This window comes from Diceros bicornis, chromosome 5 (assembly GCF_020826845.1).
Source record: "Diceros bicornis minor isolate mBicDic1 chromosome 5, mDicBic1.mat.cur, whole genome shotgun sequence".
NCBI classification, from domain to species: domain Eukaryota; kingdom Metazoa; phylum Chordata; class Mammalia; order Perissodactyla; family Rhinocerotidae; genus Diceros; species Diceros bicornis.
The window spans coordinates 40496185-40514950 of record NC_080744.1 but is presented as its reverse complement, the minus strand read 5'-3'; the positions used below and the strand labels follow the sequence as shown (position 1 = coordinate 40514950).

General features: G+C 36.4%; 1 protein-coding gene across 2 annotated transcripts in view; it reads left to right on the top strand.

Moving 5' to 3' along the window:
* The window catches only part of UBR1 (ubiquitin protein ligase E3 component n-recognin 1), a 143140-nt gene that overhangs the window by 61962 nt on the left and 62412 nt on the right, over nt 1–18766 (top strand). For both annotated transcript variants that reach the window (XM_058541380.1, XM_058541379.1), the window contains exons 11-20: nt 435–533; nt 1438–1595; nt 8125–8224; nt 8765–8893; nt 11928–12108; nt 14885–14946; nt 15234–15344; nt 16070–16135; nt 16403–16504; nt 18040–18103. In XM_058541380.1, coding sequence (XP_058397363.1) covers nt 435–533; nt 1438–1595; nt 8125–8224; nt 8765–8893; nt 11928–12108; nt 14885–14946; nt 15234–15344; nt 16070–16135; nt 16403–16504; nt 18040–18103 — 1072 coding nt within the window. The remainder of the gene's footprint in view (nt 1–434; nt 534–1437; nt 1596–8124; nt 8225–8764; nt 8894–11927; nt 12109–14884; nt 14947–15233; nt 15345–16069; nt 16136–16402; nt 16505–18039; nt 18104–18766) is intronic.

Here is an 18766-nt window from a genome sequence, read left to right as displayed (position 1 = left end):
GTTTAAGGTTGAATTGAATCTGATTGGTTGGTTTTCTGGGTCGTATCAGTTTTTAAATACTTTAAATATAGCCCCTGCCCTGTACCATTGGGATAGAATTTGCTCAGGATTGCCCCAGATTGTGTTTGGAGACAGGATATATGTACCATTGCAGTCCTCTGTGATTTTTACCTGTTTGTGTGTTTTTGGTTTTTGTTATTTTATAGTTATCACTTCCAACTCTGCTAGATTGGGTAGCTGAATTCATATTTGGTCTTTTGTTTGTCCTTCTCTAATATATTTTTGTTGAACATATCTCTCCTTAAGAAATGGGAACTATAACACTTGTTGTCTTATACATAGAAATAAATTTGCAGCAGCTGTTAAAATTAGGATTTTAAAAGTTTTCAGTAGTCATTTATAATTGATTCTCCATTTATTATTATATCTTTCAGTATTATAAACAGCTGCAGAAAGAATATATCAGTGATGATCATGACAGAAGTATCTCTGTAACTGCACTCTCAGTTCAGATGTTTACTGTTCCTACTCTGGTATGTGTTGAGAATTTCTTTGCGATCTTTCTAAGTAAAACTTGTTTTGCTTAGTGTTGAATCATACTAAAACAATGTCAGAATCCCTATATTGGGCTAATTTGGAAAATTGAATACTATACTTCAGTGGTACCTGCATGTGAATAATACTTTAGTGGTACCCCAGGACCAGGTAACTTGTGGAGTGGGAGCAATGGCACTACCTTTATCCAAAAGTCCTGATGAAGTCCAGAGCTCGTTTCTCAGTTTCTAGAGTAACTTAGGAGCAATGCCTTTTCAATACCAAAACAATTTTTTTTATGTTCTTTTGTTCTTTAGTTATTATTAGGGGGTAGAGGGGATAGATTACGATACAACAAAGCAGGAAGAGAGTATGAGTGTCAAGCTTTTGCATGAGACATGGTGCTTTGTGGGTCTGGGAGGAGAGTGGAGGATTCTGCTTCCTTTTTATACTAATTCTTTTCCTGTTTCTTCTGAACAGTTTGGTTAACTCTTCCTACTTTCCTGTTTCTAAGACCAGAGAAGAGAATGGGGAAGAGACATTGGATTGGGAGTAAGGGAGAGGTGCCAGAATAGATAGTAGTGTGATAGAAGTCATGAAGTCTATCTGTGTTTGTTCTACTTTGCTCATTGTGTGATTACCAATGGTAAACATTTATGTTGATGATCTGTGTAATGGCCTGGGGTGTCCAGACAGGTGTTTTCTAGTTTCTGAGGAGTAGGGAATTTTTACTTTTAAAAAATAACTTCTCAGAAATTGCTGTTCTGTGAGACTAAAGACTATATTTGATGCTCAGTAAACATTTATTAAAAATGACTTAACTGACCAACCAAATGAATGAATAAATAAGTCCATACTCTAATGAGTTAATACTAAAGATAATATTCTTGAAATATTCTGCAGGCTCGACATCTTATTGAAGAGCAGAATGTTATCTCTGTCATTAATGAAACTCTTCTAGAGGTTTTGCCTGAGTACTTGGACAGGAACAATAAATTCAACTTCCAGGGTTATAGCCAGGACAAACTGGGAAGAGTGTATGCAGTAATATGTGACTTAAAGTAAGTTGTTCAAGAGGTGAGAGTACCTGTTAAACACAGTGTGTTTATTTGTTTTGTCTTATAAATAACCCTCTGATCCTTTTGGTTATCTGGGTTTCTCTTGATAATGATAAGTACAAAAAACTATTACTGTCTCATGTCAATAAATGTTTAAGTGAAGACTTCTTAAAACCAGGTTAATAAGGTACTGAGGAGGAGCCTGTCACAGGAATTTAGGGTCTCTTGGGGTCACTAAATAAATCTCCATTGTAATTACTATGCTTTCTACTCACTTCTACTCATGCATTTTGGTTCTGTCCCTTTTGTATAGTCTCTTTGTGCATAGTTTCAGATTATATCGTTGATGTGAATTTCCTTTTAGCTTTTTTCATACATATAACCAAGTTATTGATACTCCTCAGGGGTTTCTTAAGTTTTTCTCCCTGAAAAGAATGGAGAGTTTCCTTTTATTTATTTATGTATGTATGTATGTGAGGAAGATCAGCCCTGTGCTAACATCTGCCAATCCTCCTCTTTTTTTGCTGAGGAAGACTGGCCCGGGGCTAATATCCATGCCTCATCTTCCTCCACTTTATATGGGATGCCGCCACAGCATGGCTTGCCAAGCGGTGCATCGGTGCGTGCCCGGGATCAGAACCAGTGAACCCCGGACTGCCGCAGCGGAACGCACACACTTAAGCACTTGCGCCACCAGGCCGGCCCTCGAGAGTTTCCTTTTAAACTAAAGTTGGATTCACATGCTAGATCACATTTGAGATTGCTGAACCTAAAAAGAAAGAAATTTTGGAGGCCAGCCTTGTGGCGTAGCAGTTAAGTGCATGTGCTCCACTGCAGCATCCTGGGGTTCAGATCCTGGGCACGCACCAACGCACCACTTGTCAAGCCGTGCTGTGGCAGCGTCCCATATAAAGTAGAGGAAGATAGGCACAGATGTTAGCCCAGGGCCAGTCTTCCTCAACAAAAAGAGGAGGATTGGGAACAGATGTTAGCTCAGGGCTAATCTTCCTCTCCAAAAAAAAAGAAATTTCTATTTATTTTAGAAGTAGCTGGTGAATATTATAAGGGTTATGATATATCAACTATTCAATTAATCATAAACTTCAAAAAATTCTTTTCTTTTAAGAATATATTAAGACTAAGTATATTTCATTTAGTTTGCTGTTTAAAATAAAGAGCTCCAGGGACTGGCCTGGTGGTGTAGTGGTCAAGTTCACTCGCTCCGCTTTGGCAGCCCGGGGTTCGCAGGTTCAGATCCTGGGCACAGACCTACACACCACTCATCAAGCCATGCTGTGGTGGTGACCCACATACAAAATAGAAGAAGATTGGCACAGATGTTAGCTCAGTGACGATCTTCCTCAAGCAAAAAGAGGAAGATTGGCAACAGATGTTAGCTCAGGGACAATCTTCCTCACCAAAAAAATAAGTAAATAAAATAAAGATCTCCAAGGTATATATGATTAATTATTTATCATCCCTAGGGGGAAAAAATCATTCTAATTTTGTCCACTTCTTCTTGTAACTATGTAGGTATAGAAAGGTGGAAACAAATAGGCTTCCAAACCAACTTAGAAATAGGTTAGTCTATTTAGAAAATATATTTGATAGACTTCTGGAACTATGCATTGGATCCTTATGTTACTAAGGAAAGTGCTTCAAGACCTTTTCAAATTCCTCAGTTTCTAAATATGATTATGACATATAAATCTTTCTTTAAAGTTCCATAAATTATTATGTTGTCATGTCTTCAGTACAAGTAGAGATAGTGAATTACCATTTAGCCAGTGTGATTCATAAATTATGCATAAATTACATGTTATGCAAAACAAACAAACAAAAAATACACAAAAACTTCCCATGGCAGTACTTAAAGTTATCAGTGTTAAATTAGTGTATTTGTCATTCCTTAGTCTATTGTACAGGATAGATCTCTTTTTTTTTTTTTTTTTTTCTTCTTTGTGAGGACGATCAGCCGTGAGCTAGCATCCATGCCAGTCCTCCTCATTTTGCTGAGGAAGACTGGCCTTGGGCTAACATCTGTGCCCATCTCCTTCCACTTTATGTGGGATGCTGCCACAGCATGGCCTGACAAGCAGTGCATCGGTGCGCGCCCAGGATCCAAACCCTGGCCGCCAGCAGCGGAGCGCACGCACTTAACTGCTACGCCACGGGGCGGGCCCCCAGGATAGATCTCTTTACTGAGGCTCTCATTACTGTAAAGTATTCTTATAACTGAGTTATTTTTATATCCAGAGAAGTGTTGCATAATCACATCATTGTTCTGTCATATTTTATTTTATGGATCTCTGACTATAGTTATTCTCCATGGTGAATAATTTAGAGCCAGAACATCCCTAGATACTTAGCTACATGGTAAAACTTGAGGGTCCCTGAGTTGGTATGTAACTTTAAAATTTTCCCACTCTTCTGATGCTTACAACTTCTCTCCTACATCCTTACCTAATTAGAGATATGTCTAATGACAAGGAGAAGAGAAATGAACGTATTTTGAGCACCTGTTCAGCAGATACTGTGCTAGACTTACCATATATGTTCCCATGTAATTCACTCTCGCAAGAGTCCTATGTTATTTATTAGTAACTGCTATATGCTAAGGAACTTTGCTTATTTTACGTCATTTTATTCTTGCAACGTTCTTATAAGGTAGTTGATATAATCTTTATTTATAGATTGTAATTGTTTGCCTAAGGACACAAAGCTAGTAAGTGGCAGAACTTGAATTTGAGCCTACCACTATTTATCTGTAAAACTCATGTTTCTTTCACTGTATCATGTAGCCTCACAGAATACATAAACAACAAAACTTTCTCTGAAACCTGGCCTAAAACACCAATCAGATAGACCTTGCACTTAACAAATAATTTCTGAACCCTATTTTCTCAGTCTCTCACTGTAGAAATTTTGTAGTCATATCTTATTCTTTCCCCATATAATTATTCATTCATCACTTCTTCCTGAAACCCTACTTTTAGATCGGTTACAAATAACCACAAATTGTTTGCAGAATAAAGTCTAAATTCTTCTAGAATTTGTAGCTCTCCATAGACTGACCTTGTATGCTACTTATCTGACTATACTTCAGCATGAAATAAGTTTGTTGGTACTACTAGAAGCTCTATTCAGCCTGCCTCAAGAAATTTTCATTCTCTCAAATCAGTGCATTCCAGCCTTTGAGTAGCCCCTTCCAACTGTTAGAAATTTTCTTATTTTATATTGAACTCTTTTTGTAGCTTTCATTCTGTGGTTCTAGCTCTCCCTTTGTCCATTCAGAACCACTTCAGTTCTCGTTTAACTTGAAAAAGTATTTAAAGACAGCAGGCATATCTGCCAGGTCTTTGCTAGGTTAGGTTGCATCGCTTTCTTTAGCTGTACCCATTTCATATTTAAAATTCCTTCTAAATCATTGTCCTTCTCTCCTGAACCTGTTTTAGTTGAATATATACCATTTAAGGTATATACCAAGAAATAAACACAGTACTCTGACGTGTGCCTAGTAGAAGGAAGGGATTATTACCTCCCTCATTCTAAATAATATATCTATACTAATTCAGTTTCATTTGTCCCTCACTCTATGGAAGGTATCTGTTGGGATTCTTTGTTTCACAGTTGCTAAATCACTGTGGACTGAAACTTATGAAAAGAAATGCAGTTGAATGTTGGTTCTGTTAAGTGAATATTATCTTTTTCTTACTCTCACCTGTTCCTTCCTGTTTCTGAAAAGTATAGCAGACTCTCAAACCAGATCACTCCCTTACTCTCCCACCCTGTCGTTGGTTTTCTCCCTCTCCTTCCACTGCGTTTGCCTCCTATTTTTTTTTTTTAATTGATATTTTAATGGTTTCTAACATTGTGAAATTTTGGGTTGTACATTTTTGTTTGTCCATCACCCCATATATGACTCCCTTCACCCCTTGTGCCCACCCCCCACCCCCACTTCCCGGGTAACCACAGTCCAGTTTTCTCTGTCCATGTGTTGGTTTATATTCCACATATGAGTGAGATCATACAGTGTTTGTCTTTCTCTTTCTGGCTTATTTCACTTAACATAATACGCTCCAGGCCCATCCATGTTGTTGCAAATGGGACGATTTTGTCTTTTTTTATGGCTGAGTAGTATTCCATTGTATATATATACCACATTTTCTTAATCCAATCGTCAGTCGAGGGACACTTAGGTTGCTTCCACTTCTTGGCTATGGTGAATAATGCTGCAGTGAACATAGGGGTGCATAAGCCTCTTTGGATTGTTGATTTCAGGTGCGTTGGATAGATTCCCAGTAGTGGGATGGCTGGATCATAGTAAATTTTTTTTTTTTTTGAGGAAGATTGGCCCTGAGCTAACATCTGTCAATCCTCCTCTTTTTGCTGAGGAAGACTGGCCCTGGGCTAACATCCATGCCCATCTTCCTCCACTTTACCTGGGACGCCTGCCACAGCATGGCCTGACAAGCGGTGCGTTGGTGCGCGCCCGGGATCTGAACCTGCAAACCCTGGGCCCCTGCAGCAGAGCGCACGCACTTAACCGCTTGCGCCACCAGGCCGGCCCCCGTTTGCCTCCTATTTTTATCTACAGACTGCTTTTCTCTTCCTTTCCTTCCTTACTCTTTCCTTTCTTCCCGTCCCTTAGGTCTTCTTTACTTGCTAGGTCTGCTGCAGAGATCAGGCATACTATGTGAGGTCACTAGAAAGTAGAAATATATATTCTCTTCTCTAGATCAGTGCTTCTCAAATTTTAATGAGAATGCAAATCATTTGGAGAGCTTGTTAAAATGCAGATTATTATTCAGTAGGTCTGACTAGAACCTAAGATCCTGCAATTCTAAAGAACACCCAGGTGATGTTGATGCTTCTGGTTTGTGTACCATACTTTGAATAGCAGTACTCTAGAAAACAACCAAACTTTGATGCCGTTTGTTCATTGTGACAGATTTTAAACTTTAGTCTTTTTTACTTTTACTTGAAAGATTTAGAAGGTGGTTAGTGTATTTCAAAGTTATTTCTTTGATAAGGTCCTGATGGTTTTATTTTTAATGTACTTTCAACATATTAATGGATATCTAAAAAAAAGGGAAAAATTAAACCACAGTCCCTACTATCTTTACAAATAAAAAATATATTTTCCCTATATTTGTTTCCTTGTCTTTTTTTGTGTCCCTACATTACTTCCCTTGTACCTTTTTTTTTTGCGCTTAACATTGGATTGCAGTGTCTAGTATACATATCTCTTTTCCGCGCTACACTTTGGACCTCAAGGGCAGTGTGTTGTCCATGTTTATGTTCCCAATACCTGGTGTGTAACATGAATTGATTTGGCTTGATTGAGTGCAAAATAATTTTTAATAATTGTTAATGATTCCTTCCTGAGAAGTCATTTTATGATAAACATTGTTCCCGTTGGATATGAAACCAGTCATTGTCTTTACAGCCAAAAGAAATATTGATCTTATAAGTTGTAGGCTAAAATGGGTCTGTTTATCTCTTGAAACAAATACATACATCCTGATGTGCAAGCCAAGATGACATAGGTGCTTTACATCCTTCTTCTGAGTTCTGGGTTAAGAAAACTTGGAAGTAGGAAATCTGTTTCAAATATCCTGATTTTTGGGCTGGCCCCGTGGCTTAGCACTTGGGTGCGCGCTCTCTGCTGCTGGCGGCCCGGGTTCGGATCCCGGGCGCACACCAACGCACCACTTCTCCGGCCATGCTGAGGCCGCGTCCCACGTGCAGCGGCTGGAAGGATGTGCAGCTATGACATACAACTATCTACTGGGGCTTTGGGGGGTAAAAAATAAATAAATAAAATCATAAAAAAAAAAAAAAAAACAAATATCCTGATTTTTGTCTCCCCCACAGAAGTAGTATATTTGTTATGCTGAAATCGGGTAGTAGAAATGAATAGCTCTGGGGAACCAGTACAGAATGTTCCCAAAGATTTACAAATCTCTAGTCATTACACACTGAGCAGCAACAACAAAGGTATTGAATCCTCTTAGACCGAACTACTGTATGTGTTGCAAATTTTCTATAATTCTCATGACTACATGCCCTTGGGGAAAAAGTGTATAATTTTAATGCACAATAAATATTTTATAGTTTACAAAATATTCTGAAAAATTCTTGTCTATGCAAACAGCATACATCCTGCACATGCAGTTTTGACATGCATTTTGAGGCTGAAGGGGTTTCAGCTGGCCCTTTGGGTGAAGGATGTGAACAGTCCTAGAAAATCTGTACTGTCATTGTCCAGCTGTGACAGGCTAGGTTGCTTCTAGGTTCACTCAATCAGACTAACTTGTAAGTGAAGTCTGGTGTAGTTTTGACATTTACCTCTCATAGATAGAGCATTCACATTTTGCTGGTGTAATTCTAGCACTGCCCAGAGCTTCTAATTATTGTAAGAAGTTAGAATCAATAATTTTAATGAATCAACATTGTCTATAGCCCTGAGAACCTTAAAATTATCTCAAAATAGGAAAGTGAAATATTTCTTTGTCTCTCGAAATGATAGGTATATCCTGATCAGCAAGCCCACAGTATGGACAGAAAGATTAAGAATGCAGTTCCTTGAAGGTTTTCGATCTTTTTTGAAGATTCTTACCTGTATGCAGGTATTATAGTTCTTCTGTACATCCATAAGATAAATTTATTTTTAAAAATTTATCCCTAATCTTTCATGTTTTGTTTTATTTTTTTAGCAAGTTGTCATTTTTGTTTGAGGAAGAATGTATCTAGCAAAGTAGAAAAATTTAATTACTGCCTCACTGATCCTACTCTAATAGATCTTTCTATATACCTTAGTTAACCACTGCTATTACTGTTAATGTTTATTGAATGATTACCATGTGATACTGTAGCAAGCACTTTATATGCATTATCTGTTTTGAGCCTTAGTAATCTTATGAGATAGTTATTATTATTATCCCCATTTTACATATAAGGGAATTGAAGCTTAGAAGTAATTTGACCAGCGTCACAAAACTAGAAAGTGACGGAGCTGGGGTTTGAATCTATGCATTCTGTCCTAGTGTGACAGCCATGTTAAAAAGCTATGCATATATGAATATGAATCCTGACAATTTTTTATTTTGCCAGTAGAGGAGCAAAGAAAGGGGGCCCATGTGTATATGTTAACCCCTCTTTTCTTGCAGGGAATGGAAGAAATTAGAAGACAGGTTGGGCAACACATAGAAGTGGATCCTGACTGGGAGGCTGCCATTGCTATACAGATGCAATTGAAGAATATTTTACTCATGTTCCAAGAGTGGTGTGCTTGTGATGTAAGAAAATTCATTAGTAGGATCAGTGCCTTTTTAAGTGCTCTAATGGTTATTAATAATATAGTTTTATGTTGCAACTTCCTTGACATAAAGTTTTATCATTTAAGTAGTTTCTTATATATTTGAATTTGTCTTATTAAATTTAGGAGGAAAATCCAGTTTTTTACACTTAATTAGAAAATGTGCTTCATAGTAGTTTCATTTACCTTTGGGAATAGTGGTGTTTAAAAAATACAACACACATTTATTTATTTATTTCCTTAGGCATGAATATTAATAATATGAAAATTAGGATCACATAGACTTTTGTATATTCCAACATTGGAAAAGTGTAGATGTTTATTCAATCAAGAGATTTGTTGTGTGTGTTAAACCATTATGAAAATTAATTTCAAAATATAGAACTAATGTATTTCTTTAAGCAATAATTTCAGACCATAACCCCCTTTAAGCACACAATCCTATCCCAGATTCTCTTGTGGGAAGATGACCTCATTTCTGTTCTGAGAAAATTGACATTATCTGAGTGAATTCTTTCATCTTCTCTGGTTTCTTTGTAGCTCTCACCACAGTCTATTCAGTGACTAAGTTTCTCTATATCTTCACTGTTGGTCTCCATCTTTTCAGCCTTTCTAAAACTAATGTCTCTACCCAAGCTCTTGGTCCCAACCTTATGTTACTTCTTCCTAGAGTTTGCTTCCTCAGTTGTCTCCTCTGGTATTTCCCACTCTTTCATTCATCTTCCTATAAACACACAGGACTCGCCTATCCTTAAAAACAAGAATTAAAGCTCCTTTGCTGGTCTTTGCTGTCTCTGTGAACTGTATTCTATCTCTCTTTTTTCCTCTTCTCTTCTGCGCCACCGCCAGCAATTGGTCACAAGTTCAGAGTGGCAGTCACACTCACAGACACAATAGACTTTAATCTTGCACAGTAGCTTTATAGAACAATAAGGACAGGAAATATTATCCAGCAACTAGCCACAGCACATATTTTTTTGGCTCCCTTCACCCTTATGGAGGGCATGCATAATTATTGGAGATGAGGTCAAAGTGTCTGCTGTCATCGTGACATCTGCTAAACCTTCTGAAGTCACCTACATTTACTATCATCACTCTTTAGCCTCTAAAACTTCTTTAGAGCCTAGCTTTTGCCCTTACCAATTGAGAGGAACTGCTTTTTGAAAGAATTTCAAGGGAACTATTTGGTAACCAGATTCAGAGTTCTTCTTTAAGTCCCTATCTTCCTTAATATGTCTGTAGCATTCCATTCTGTTGAATACCTTAGTCTTTTTGAAACTTCTTTTCTCCCTGATTTTCACAAACCTATATTATCCTAGTATTGGTAATTAGGATTACGTAATTGATTACCCATTTCAATCTGTGATTGCCTTTTTTCGCCCAGTTCGTTTGCCTACTAAATTAGACATCCCCCAATATTCTCTTCTCTTTCTTATAGATCTTTTATTTCTACCACCTCAGTTAGAACTTCATAGAGACGACTCTCCCAAGCTATAGTCTCACTTTTGTTTGCATGCTAGATATTCTTGCTTAAGATCTTACATTTATATTTCAAACTCAGAATATATTAAATTGATTTGTCATCATTTCCTTCTTCCAACCTGCATTTTCTCTTCTTGATTTCCCTTGTTCTATTAATGGCACTACGATTCATACATTCATACATACAGGAAATCTCAGCCACTGCATTCTGTGTGTTACATGTTAACAGGTTTTTTTTTGTATGTGTGTGAGGAATATTGGCCCTGAGCTAGCATCTGTTGCCAGTCTTCCTCTTTTTGCTGAGGAAGATTGGCTCTGAGCTTAACATCTATGCCCATCTTCCCCTATTTTGTATGTGGGATGCCGCCACAGCATGGCTTGATGAGCAGTGTGTCAGTCTGCGCCTGGGATTTGAACCTGTGAACCCCAGGCTGCCGAAGTGGAGCGTGCGAACTTAACCACTACACCACTGGGCCGGCCCTGGATGTTAACAGATTTTGGAGGGGGATAAAAGTTCTATGTTCACATAAGATTGGGAAATGCTAGGTTAAACAAAATCAATATTTTTAAGCCACTGAATTTCTCAACCCTTTATTAGTTAATCAATGTGCTGATTTCTAAGAGGGATATCCTTGAAATTTATTTGACCATAGAATTCCTTTTTTAAGATAAAGTCACTGTGAGAAACACTGTTTGAGAAAGTGACCTTTGACTCCTGTCTCCCTGCCATACTCACCCAGATTTATGTCTTCCTTATCCTAAATGTATTTTATAATCCTAACTTATTTCCTATGGATTTATTCTTTTTTGCCCTGACTACTTCTACCCTAGTTGAGATCCTTATCACCTTACACTTATACTTTGTATTAATCATCTTGTCAATTTCCTTGTCTCCAAACATTACCCTCTCCAATCTGTCGTCTTCAGTGACACCCATTAATTCTTGAAGCAGTGTTGACTATATTATTACACTTCAGACACCATCAGTGTATTAACATGTTGATGCCAAGTTATATTTCCAGTTTCATCACTCATTGATTCCATCCATAAACCCTTTGATTTATCTAGTTTTTATTCCTCTCCACTGCTTGAACAGGAGTTGTACTTCCCCTTATTTCTCTCTTTGTTTATTCTATATCTCTGTTTATAGCACCACTGTCTCCTCTTTTCCCCATGCTTAAATTCTGCATATTCTTTTAGACTTCACTCAAAAGCTGCTTTCAGAAATATGTCTTCCCAATTGTTTGTGATTCTTTTTTTTGCCCTCTTAAGGTAATTAATTTGTACCATTTACATGGTATTTAGAATTTTTTACTTTGGTTGTAAGTGTGTTTGTGTGTGTGTGTCTTTCTCTCTGTCTGTCTGTCTTATATTTCCTGCTGGCTTGCAGATCCTGCGGAGGTAGCCCTAGTAATACACAGAACAATTTTGTACGTATTTAGTTTAATTTAGAACAATTAGTAAATATTTATTGAATGATGTAATAAAGTAAATAACTTGTCAATTTATTTGCATTTTTATTTTCCTTTTAGGAAGAACTCTTACTCGTGGCTTATAAAGAATGTCACAAAGCTGTGATGAGGTGCAGTTCAAGTTTCACGTCTAGTAGCAGGACAGTAGTACAATTGTGTGGTCATACTTTGGAAACTAAGTCCTACAGAGTATCTGAAGATCTTGTAAGCATACATCTGCCACTCTCTAGGACTCTTGCTGGTGAGCGTGTGTTCTTCTTTTGAGTGTTTCTATTAGCTTTGTTTTCTAGATATTCAGAGTAATAGAATCATTTCTATTTTTGTTCTATGTAGTCACGTGTCACTTAACGACAGGGATATGTTCTGAGAAATGGATCGTTAGGCAATTTCGTTGTTGTGTAAACATCATAGAGAATATTTACACCAACATAGTTGATATAGCCTACTACACACCTAGGCTATATGATACTAATCTGATGGGACCACCATTATATATGCAATTGTCATTGACTGAAACATCATTATGTGGTGCATGACTGTACAGACATACTCAGATCAGATACTGCAGTGAAGAACTGTCACTGTCTTGGGGGCTGGCCTCGTGGCGTGGTGGTTAAGTTTGGTGTACCCTGCTTCAGCGGCGCAGGTTCGCAGGTTTGGATCCTGGGCACGGACCTACACCACTTGTCAGCCGTGCTGTGATCTGGGCCAACTAATGGATCCTTACAGTATATACTTACGGACTAACTTGGTAACTCACCTCCCACCCAAATTTAAATATAGTAAAATCTTGTTGCTGGTTTGTAACCCTCTTCTCCGCCTGATTGCACCAGTGTGTTGTCTGAGTCACTGTTCCTTTCACCACTAAAAGAAAGAAATTATAGATTTTCTTTAAGCATTCTTTGATTTACATTTCCATGTAAATTGGCTCTATCAGGTTTTTTTTTTAAACAACTTATGGAAATGTATTTATTTGTATTTTTAAAATTTATTTATTTATTTACTGTGTTTGTGTGTGTGTGAGGAAGATCAGCCCTGAGCTAACATCCATGCCAATCCTCCTCTTTTTGCTGAGGAAGACTGACCCTGAGATAACATCTGTGCCTATCTTCCTCCACTTTATATGGGACGCCACCACAGCATGGCCTGATAAGCGATGTGTCGGTGCATGCCCGGGATCCGAACCCAGGCTGCCAGCAGTGGAGCGCGCACGCATAACCGCTACGCCACGGGGCTGGCCCCTATTTACAATTTTAATTGTAAAATATACATAACGCAAAATGGTAAATTTTAACCATCCTTAAGTGTATAGTTCAGTGGCATTCAGTACATTCACATTGTTGTGCAACCATCACCATCCATCTCCAGAATTTTTTTCATCTTCCCAAACTGAAATTCTGTACCCATTCGCCGTAACTCCTCATTTCCGCCTCCCTGCAGTCCCTGGAAACCACCATTCTACTTTCTGTCTCTGACTTGACTGCTCTAGGTACCTCATAAAAGTGAAATCATACACATACCCCTTTATATTTCACTTAGTATAATATCCTCAAAGTTTATCCATGTTGTAGCATGTGTCAGAATTTCTTTCCTTTGGAAGGCTGAATAATATTCCATAGTGTGTATATACCACATTTTGTTTGTCTATCCTTCCACCAGTGGATGCTTGGGTTGCTTCCACCTTTTGGCTATTGTGAATACTCTTGCTCTGAACGTGAGTGTACAAATATGTATTTGAGTCTGTTTTCAGTTCTTTGGGGTATATACCTATAAGTAGAATTGCTGGATCATAAGATAATTCTACTTTTTAATTTTTTTGAGGAACCACCGTACTATTTTTCATAGCAGCTGTACCATTTTACATTCCCATCAGCACTACACAAGGATTCCAGTTTCTCCACATCCTTGCCAACACTTATTTTCTGTTTTTTAATAGCCATTCTAATGGACATGAAGTAGTATCTCATTGTGGTTTTGAATGCATTTCCCTAATGATTAGTCATATTAAGCATCTTTTCCTGTGTTTATTGGCCATGTGTATCTTTTCTTTGGAGAAATGTCTGTTCAAGTCCTTGTCTATTTTTTAATCAGATTTTTCTCTTGGAGTTCTTTATGTATGCTGGATATTAATTGCTTATCAGATACATGATTTGCAAGTATTTTCTCCCATTCTATGGGTTGCCTTTTCACTCTCTTGTTAGTGTCCTGTGATGCACAAAGTTTTTAATTTTTAACTTTGATGAAGTCTAATTTATTTTTCCTTTGGTTGCCTATGCTTTTGGTGTCATATCCAGGAAATTATTGGCAAATCCAGTGTCGTGATGCCTTTTCCATATGTTTTCTTCTAAGAGTTTTATTGTTTTAGCTCCTATGTTTGTCTTTGATTCATTTTTAATTAATTTTTATATATGTTATAATTGATGTGATTTTATGTTGCTTCTATTTTTTTTTTTTTTCCGTGAGGAAGATCAGCCCTGAGCTAACATCCAATGCCGATCCTCCTCTTGTTTTGCTGAGGAACATTGGCCCCGAGCTAACATCCGTGCGCATCTTCTATTTTATATGGGACACCGCCACAGCATGGCTTGACAAGCGGTGCGTTGGTGCCCGCCCGGGATCCGCACCTGTGAACCCCAGCCTGCCGGAGCGGAGCGCACGCACTTAACCACTTGCACCACTGGCTGGCCCCTGTTGCTTCTATTTTTATAAAAAGAAATACTTAGATTAGTTTTCATTTCTTTTGATGCTTGGTTAAGAGTAGAATAAGCATATCTTGAAAGGCAGGGTATTATTTTTATATAATGTATAAGCACACCTTACACAATATAGGATCTTAAATACGTTAGTAGTAGTGTGTTTCAAAATTAGAAATCAAAAGTTTGCATTCTAAGACGTTTCTGAACTCATTAAATGTATATTTAAATCTCACAAGTTTCGAAATTTCATTAATTAACTAGGAAACAAATTAACTGGGTTTATTGCTTTCTCATTTTTCTCCTTTTTTTTTTAACCCTTAGGTCTTCATGTACGTTTAAGCAGGCTAGGCGCTGTTTCAAGACTGCATGAGTTTGTGCCTTTTGTAAGTGACTCTATTGAGTGCTGATTTGCTTATATCCTATTTCTAAACACCTCTTGGTTGAGGAGTGGGAAGAAAAATAATATTTTGAAACCCACTTGATTAATTCTCATTTAAGAATTTTATGTCTATATAGAGTACACTGAAATCTGAATCACAGAGACTTGAAGTCATCTAGTTCAAGCCCTTCCATTTTACAGATGAGAAAACTGAGGAATATGTAGTGCCAAAACTTTAAGATACATCCAAGCCCTCTGAGAAATAATGAAATTGACCACACTCTGTTTCAGGGGGACTTTCAAGTAGAGATATTAGTGGAATATCCTTTGCGTTGTCTGGTGTTGGTTGCCCAGGTTGTTGCTGAGATGTGGCGAAGAAATGGACTCTCTCTCATTAGCCAGGTATGGCAAGGTCTATTATTCACATTTATGAATGTGTTCATTTTCTGATTTCTTTTTCTTTTTCTTTTATATAAATTTTACCTGTGTCCCTGGATTTTGCTGATATTTGCTTTCTGTTCTCTTGTATAAACTCAGAAATGAAAGTTCTAGTGACCATACACAGATTTTTCCATTTATCCTATTGTGTGGCTAGATTAGGTGAAAGCCAGCAGTACCACCCGAAACCTGCCCATCTAGGTCTATTCTGAAGGATACCTTACTTGAGGACCTGTATTCCCACCACCTGTCTTAATTGAAGACTACCTTACACTTTTTCTTCTGTTTTGGAGCAAATAAGGAGAAGTACTTTTCCTAAAAGGTGGGGAAACAGGACTTGTAAAGATACCAGTTGTAAGAAAAATGATGTTATGATTGATTGATTGTAGAAATTCATTTACTTCTATTGAAGTGGGTGTTTTAAGTTTAGGGGAAATAAATTCTTTTGTAACACATGTCGAGAGTAATGACTAATATAGAGCATTTTTAACTCTGAAGTATTTTCATGCTGTATTTCCTCACTGTATCCTCATGAATCCTTTAAAATGAGTCATAATTTATAACTTATTTTTTTGTCAGTAAGGAGTCCTTGGGTTTTCTAGTTTAGAGAAAGTTTTAAGAATAGTTTTTATTGAGAATTCTGTTAGAAATAAAATAGTTTAGCTTCTATTCTACCTTTTATTTTATAGGTGTTTTATTACCAAGATGTTAAGTGCAGAGAAGAAATGTATGATAAAGATATCATCATGCTTCAGGTACCTATTTAAATTACTTCTGATATTTATGTCTTAACCTTTCTTCTTAGATTCTTTATAGTAAGAGAAGACATTGGTTGGAATTATTTTTAACTTGATTTACTTTAATTTTTCTCACTGTTAAATCTGAATATGGTATCATAGAAATGGAAAGGACTACTACATTATCTTCTGCAGGCTGACTTTATAATTTTTCTGACAGTCCTACTGGAGACACAATGTTTCTCCATTTAATACATGAGAACTGAATCTGGATTTCTTTCACAGATTGGCGCGTCTTTAATGGATCCCAACAAGTTCCTATTACTGGTACTTCAGAGGTATGAACTTGCTGATGCTTTTAACAAGACCGTATCCACAAAAGACCAGGTAAGCAACAGAAACTGATATGTGAATTAATTCCAAAGGAAGTATTACTAACAATTTTAATTATATTTAACATTTTTATTTCTTTATGTGTATCTCCAGAAATCACACATGTACATATTACATGCGTATATATCTACATTATGCTCTTTTCACTCTATAAAAATTAGAATATGTAGATTAACAAAAAGAAGAAGAAAAATCACATGAAACACTGCCTCCTAGAAATGAACACTTTAAAAGTTTTGGTGTCTTGTTTGTTTTTAAAGCAAAAATTGGATCACTTTATATGTGCTATTTTGTAATTTGCTTCCTGTGCTTAATGAAATATTGTGGTAGGTTATTTCTTGTCACTAAATAAATATACAACTATATTATCATTTTTTTTACATTATAATTTTTAAAGGCTGTATAGTATTACACTGTATGAATGCATCATACTTTAGTTCCCCCATTGCTGAAGAGGTTTTTCTAGTTTTTTTGGTCTTATAAACATCTCTGTACCTCAAGATTTAAACACTTGCCTAATTATTTTGTTAAGATAAATTCTTAGAAGTGCAGTTGCTGGAGAAAACTATGTGCTCTTTCTTAAGACTCTTAATACATATTGTCAAATTGCTCTCAGAAAAATTACTGCAATTTAAACTCTCTCTAGCAGTATGTACATCTGTAATGGCACTGGTATTTATAATCTGTGTTGATCTGATAGGTGAAAGATGGTGTTTCATTTTCATTTGTAGTTCTTTATTTATTAATGAGATTGACCATATTTTCATGATTATTGGCTTTTTTTTTTTTTCTTTTTGGTAGTGAGTTATCTATTCCTGTCCTTCACTCTGTTTTTCTGTTTTTGTAAGAGTTCCTTATTTGGTAAAGATATTAATTCTTCATTTATTGTATTTCTTACGTTTTTGGCAGTTTATAATTTGTCTCGTGGAGTTTTGTCACATCTTCATTATTTTAACATTTGATACCAAGTTATAAAGTAGCCCTTGACTACTTTGAATTTATGAATCACATTATTTTATTCTTTCAAGTTAGAAGTCACTTGCAAAGGACCAAAGAATAGAATACAAAGTACAAAGCTAATTTTTAATCGTTTTATACTCAGTTAAAATGAATATCTAATTTACTACAGTGCTTAAATAAGAGGTGTGTTAGAGAAGGGTATTCTCACCGTAACTGTTTATCTGTTTGAAGCCACTGTCTCACCAACCCAGGTAAGAAGGAAGCCAAAAGTAGAAGGAAAAGTTAAAGATTAGAATTAGTTTGTTGACTTAAGGCTATATGGGGAATAATGATAATGAAAGCAATAATGATATTTAACAATTCTTATTGAGTTCTTATTACATGCCAGGTATTGTCAACCTTGTTGAATTTGATGTCAAAAAAGGAAATTACTCACCTCATAATTCTCTGTTGCTGTGGTCTGAAAGAAAATACTGAACTGAATGAAACATGAGTCTGATCCAGAAATGTATGTTTTATGGAGGTTTTTGGTTCTTATTGTAACTAATTTATTCTTTTCGATTCTGTAGGATTTGATTAAGCAATATAACACATTAATAGAAGAAATGCTTCAAGTCCTCATCTATATTGTGGGTAAGATTAAAACATGTTTTGAAATAGAACATCGGTTACTTTTTAGAAAGAACATTAATGAAAACTATATCATTTTACTCTTCTGCCCAATACAGCATAGAATATTAAAGATTAATGTGACTAATATGTTTAGAAACCCACCTTTAAAAAAGCACAGCTATTACATCTTTATTTTTCAACTTCTGATTTGTAATTGTTTGGACTTGTTTATAGAGGTCTGTAATATAATTATCCTACTTAGAAATGTAGATGAAAAATACCTATACATTGAGTGCTAAAAATTTTATATATGTATATATATGAAATTTCCAAGTAACATGGGTCTAAGTAGAATATATTTTCATTATGTCATTCTATTAAATTACTTTCTTCAAATATTGGCCATACTTTTGTATATTCTATATTATAGTCTCTGTTGATTTTTACCAGCTAAGTAAAAGTTCTTGAATTCTCGTTCTGGCTCTTGTTTCTTACTTTACTGCAACAGACACTGCTTTGTATTAATAGTTCCTAGTCAGGATTCTAGCCATTAGCTAAATCTGAAAACATGGGTTCATTTTATTTGTTGTTTGTCAGAGAGCTGGTTATTGGACTAGCTGCTTGTCATAGCAGGAAGTGTGGTAAGCCTTCATTGCTAAGTGAGATGTAAATCTTCCAGGTACT